This window comes from Coregonus lavaretus (assembly GCF_964263955.1).
Source record: "Coregonus lavaretus genome assembly, chromosome: 6".
Lineage (NCBI taxonomy): Eukaryota > Metazoa > Chordata > Actinopteri > Salmoniformes > Salmonidae > Coregonus > Coregonus lavaretus.
In genome coordinates, this window is record NC_139993.1 from 3,931,060 (window position 1) to 3,935,082 (window position 4,023).

The following is a 4,023-nucleotide window of genomic DNA, read 5'->3' on the forward strand; positions in this document are numbered from 1 at the left end:
TGCTTTTCTTATTATTTATTTAAAACAATATAACACTTTGTACAAACATATTACTTGTAAATTATACTGCATATCTGTTATGTAGTCTATAAAACGTATCAGGTCTGAGGTTTTTAGGAGTACATTCATGATGTGATTCCAAGGAATGAAGGGAATTATTAACCTGGACTAGGTCTTTGTAAGTCCAGGTACCAGTCTAGCTAACATTCCACCCCTTGCCACTCCTGTCAAAGGCATGGTACCCAGGCTAGGTCTTTGTACCTTCTTACCTATAAATACAATTACAATAAAATTCAAATAACATACAGTATTACATATAAGACTAACATTCTTGTACTTTGCACATTGACATTCTTAAGTCTCCAAATAAGGAACAACCTGTAAAACAACACAGGTACAGGAGGGTTGTAGTGTGGAAGTAAAAATGGGTTTCATTTAGGAGATAAAAACAACGCAAATTAATTGTATATTCTTTTTTGTATCGTTGAAAGAGTTTTATTTGCCTACTGTGACCTACGGTTTGTACATAGTCAGCGTATGTCCTCTGTAGAGAATCTAGATGTACTGTATGCTGTACAGCCAGTCAATGCAATTTCCAGCTTCCAGCTTTCATACAATTGCACACTCCTCTGTGTAGAAAGCTGGTACCCACAAAAGATTAACTCAGGTCTGATGTTTTTCTTAGTCCACTGAAAACCCCTTATTCTAAAGAGCTTGCTAGTTATACCCTACTCCCTACAAAGTGCACTACTTTTAACCAGAGCCCTATGTGGGCTATATAGGGAATTGGGTGCCATTTGAGAGACAGTCCCAGTGTTCCCCAGTCACACGTAGCGTCCACTGGACTTGATCTCCGGACACAGCCAGGCCTCCAGGTCCTCTATGGTCATGGACTCTTTCCGACTGGTCAGACTGGCGGCGCGTGTGATCTTGGTCAGCGTCTCCTCGTAGGGCGGCGGCAGGTAGACCATGACGAACACACTGTCCGACATGTCAGAGCTGGTGCTGGTGTGGCGTTCGCGTTGGCCGGTGAGCGAGGAGAGGAACTCAGCGCTGCTCTCGGCGTCCTGGAGGTCCAGGGCGATGATTTGGGCCAGGCTGAGCTTGGGAGAGGAGCACCTCCAGTAGGCCAGGAGTACCAGGAGGCCCAGAATGAGGAGGGAGGCGACGGGGAGGACCACATAGAGGAGCAGCTCTGACCTCCCCTCCTGGTCGAGGTTCAGCTCATTCCAGTTGTAGCCCTGGTGGTTTTGGAGAGGAAAGGGTTAATAAACCACATCATTCAAAGGACAGAAAAAAGATTCCCATAAAATACATTCAGGACTATGTTAAAGATATGAAATCTGAAAATCAGTAATGGGTTTTGCCTCAAAACGGCAATGTTCCACTGGATCAGTGTTGATCCTCTTCCATCTTCTCAAAACTGAACATACATGGTTGTGAAATCAAGATATCCTACAGAGGCTCAATAGAGCTTATGCCATTTGATATTGCCTGAGTGTTCTATTCCCCTGTTGACACAATCAGTGTCCCAAATTCACCCGACCAATCGGTTTCAGTGCTCAGATAACGCTGATCCTCATCTGGATGACTGACTAAAGACCCGTCAACATCACTCCGCTCTGCTGAAAGTCCCGAAAAGCTTTCCTTTGCCATTTCCCTGACATGAATTTCACTCACAAGCTCTCATCATAGTCGTGATATCCAAGACTATTCCAAGAGGCTAAGGCACTCAACTAACAACAACAAGAGTGTGTAGCCTGCAGAAGTCTGTGTAGCCACAGGCTGGCCCAAGTACCTTGGACAGCGCTCCTCCAGTGAGGAAAAATAAAAGATAATATAAAATAAAAAATAATACACCTAAAAAAGTAGTGTTCAGAATAATTTTCGGTCTGTTCTTTAGATTGTTAAGCCAGTATGCCACCTACCTCCTCCCAGGTGTAAAGCAAAAAAGTCAACTCAAAAACTGCTGCAGCTCTCCAGGACTCAGGTTGCCTACCTCCTGGGCCTACCAAAAAGTTACATCTCTGGGTCTCACAGTAGTCTACATGTAAAGACTACTGCTGAATCAGACTCACTCAGTAACAACAAGCTGATGATCCCTTACCTGTAACTGTCTCTCTACCGTGGGGGGAGAAGGTGACCTAGTCACCCAATCGATGGACCCTCTGCCGGCTGGCCCAAACTTTATCCAGCAGCGTTCGCATGCTGCCGTGGTGTCGTTGTATGCAAACGGCTAAACTGAGTAGCAGAACTCGAGACAAACACGTCCGACTACTAAGCGCTTAATCAGAGCGACTTACAGTTAGTGAGTGCATACATTTTTCATACTGCCCCCCCGTGGGAAACGAACCCACAACCCTGGCGATGCAAGCCCCATGCTCTACCAACTGAGCTACAGGGGACACTTACTTGCATCGAGTCATTCGCCATCGTTTTTCTAGCAGGCTTTGTGTGGTCGTGTTCCAGTGATAAAGCCGTTCTAGACCAGACCAACTAGACTGGACACATGCGATTGCCCGGCGAGTCCTCACAATGGTCTTCTCCACAAATTTAGGCAGGTAGATTGTCAAGTCATCCAAATTTCGCGCAAATATGCGCTCTGTCCAAAAACTCACCACTATATTCTCTGAGATAAATTAACTTTTAAAAACAATTCTCAGTCAATGGTCAAAGATAATCCCATTGTTGTGTCGCCTCAATGCACCACTGCCCAAAGAAGCTGGTGATCCCAAAATGTTTGTCTAGTTTCAACAAAAGGTTTGTTCAACAAATACAAAATGTTCCCGGGTGTGTCTTTAAAATATCAGCAGGGTAAAAGCCTAAAACAAAACTGTTTGATTCAGTTCATTGTTATTTTCTTTGGAGGCTAGCTATCAACAGCTAGAGCACAAGGGGAACAAACGGCACGACTCCCTCCCTATCCGCATAACAGACTCCGAAGAGGGATAGAGATCCATTGCTAACATACAACGCTACAGAGGCAAAAAAACTGTAACATCCGTGAAACATGAACAAGCGTCCGTCTCCCAGTATCACATGCCACAAAAGCCTTCTTTTAATCCGCTTTGAGCCATTTTGTGTTTGTAGTGTATTAAGATTATGTCTTTGTTAAATGTTTTTCATGAAGAAATGGAATGTTGTTTATGTTAGTATCAAGAGGGAATGTTTTTAGTGTAACGCCGCATACAACAGACAGGAAGTGTGTTGTGGACAGGGGAGACTGGTGATTGGCCAGAAGAGGGAGCATCATTGTTTATAAATAGGGGGGAAAACGAAGGAGAGGGCAGAACGAGCAGCCATTCTGAGGCGTCACTCTCCGGGTGTCATGTCACCTGTCACTCATGCGGAAGCTTGTGATCTGAATAAACCTTATGATCAACGTTCAGTATGAGCAGACTCCTTTTGTTCATCAGCAATAATTGCCACCACTCACTCGATACGACAAATGGCGAGCTTGCCAGGAGTGGTCTGCAATCCTCCTCTGCTGCATTTGCAGCCGCCAAGCTAACTCAAGCTAACTTCGGTCTGGAGTCATGACCCGACCAAGGGTGAGTGTTCCTCACAGCTAAGTTGTTAGTTTTGTTACTGCTTGTGTACACTGGAGGAATGTACCATTACGACCGTGCCTTGGGTGGCGTTATTGCTGTTGACTAGGAGGCTGAAGTAAAATATTCTAAATTTGGTTGATGTGTAAATGGTAAAGTCTAGAACAAATGGATTGGTAGTGAATAAAGGCAGATATACGTATACATATTTAGGGCATTGTGAATCTGGAAAGACCCCCAGGGGGGGCGACTCGCAGGAGTGGGCTACAAATCCGGGCGAAGTATTAGACTTGGTCAGGTTGGTTCTAGGAACCATGAGGTGAACGATTGTATCTATGTTATACTCCTCCTATAGGCCGACGGGAGATATGTTGGGGATAACCTCTCGATATGATATTCATCATTCAAGGCAGCATAAAGTTAGGCGGAGATATGGATAATGATGGATAATGATTTGGGCACAATGCAGGATATT

At 44.6% G+C, this 4,023-nt stretch overlaps 1 protein-coding gene across 1 annotated transcript; it reads right to left on the reverse strand.

Moving 5' to 3' along the window:
- Positions 1-708: 708 nt before the first annotated feature.
- On the reverse strand, positions 709-2,433 carry LOC311130338 (small integral membrane protein 28-like; the record flags this gene model as incomplete). Its single annotated transcript, XM_084163066.1, has 3 exons — positions 709-1,241; positions 2,108-2,236; positions 2,413-2,433. The coding sequence occupies 3 exons, from the start codon at positions 2,431-2,433 to the stop codon at positions 825-827; spliced, it is 567 nt and encodes a 188-aa protein (XP_084019192.1). The 3' UTR covers positions 709-824.
- Between the last annotated feature and the right edge of the window lie 1,590 nt (positions 2,434-4,023).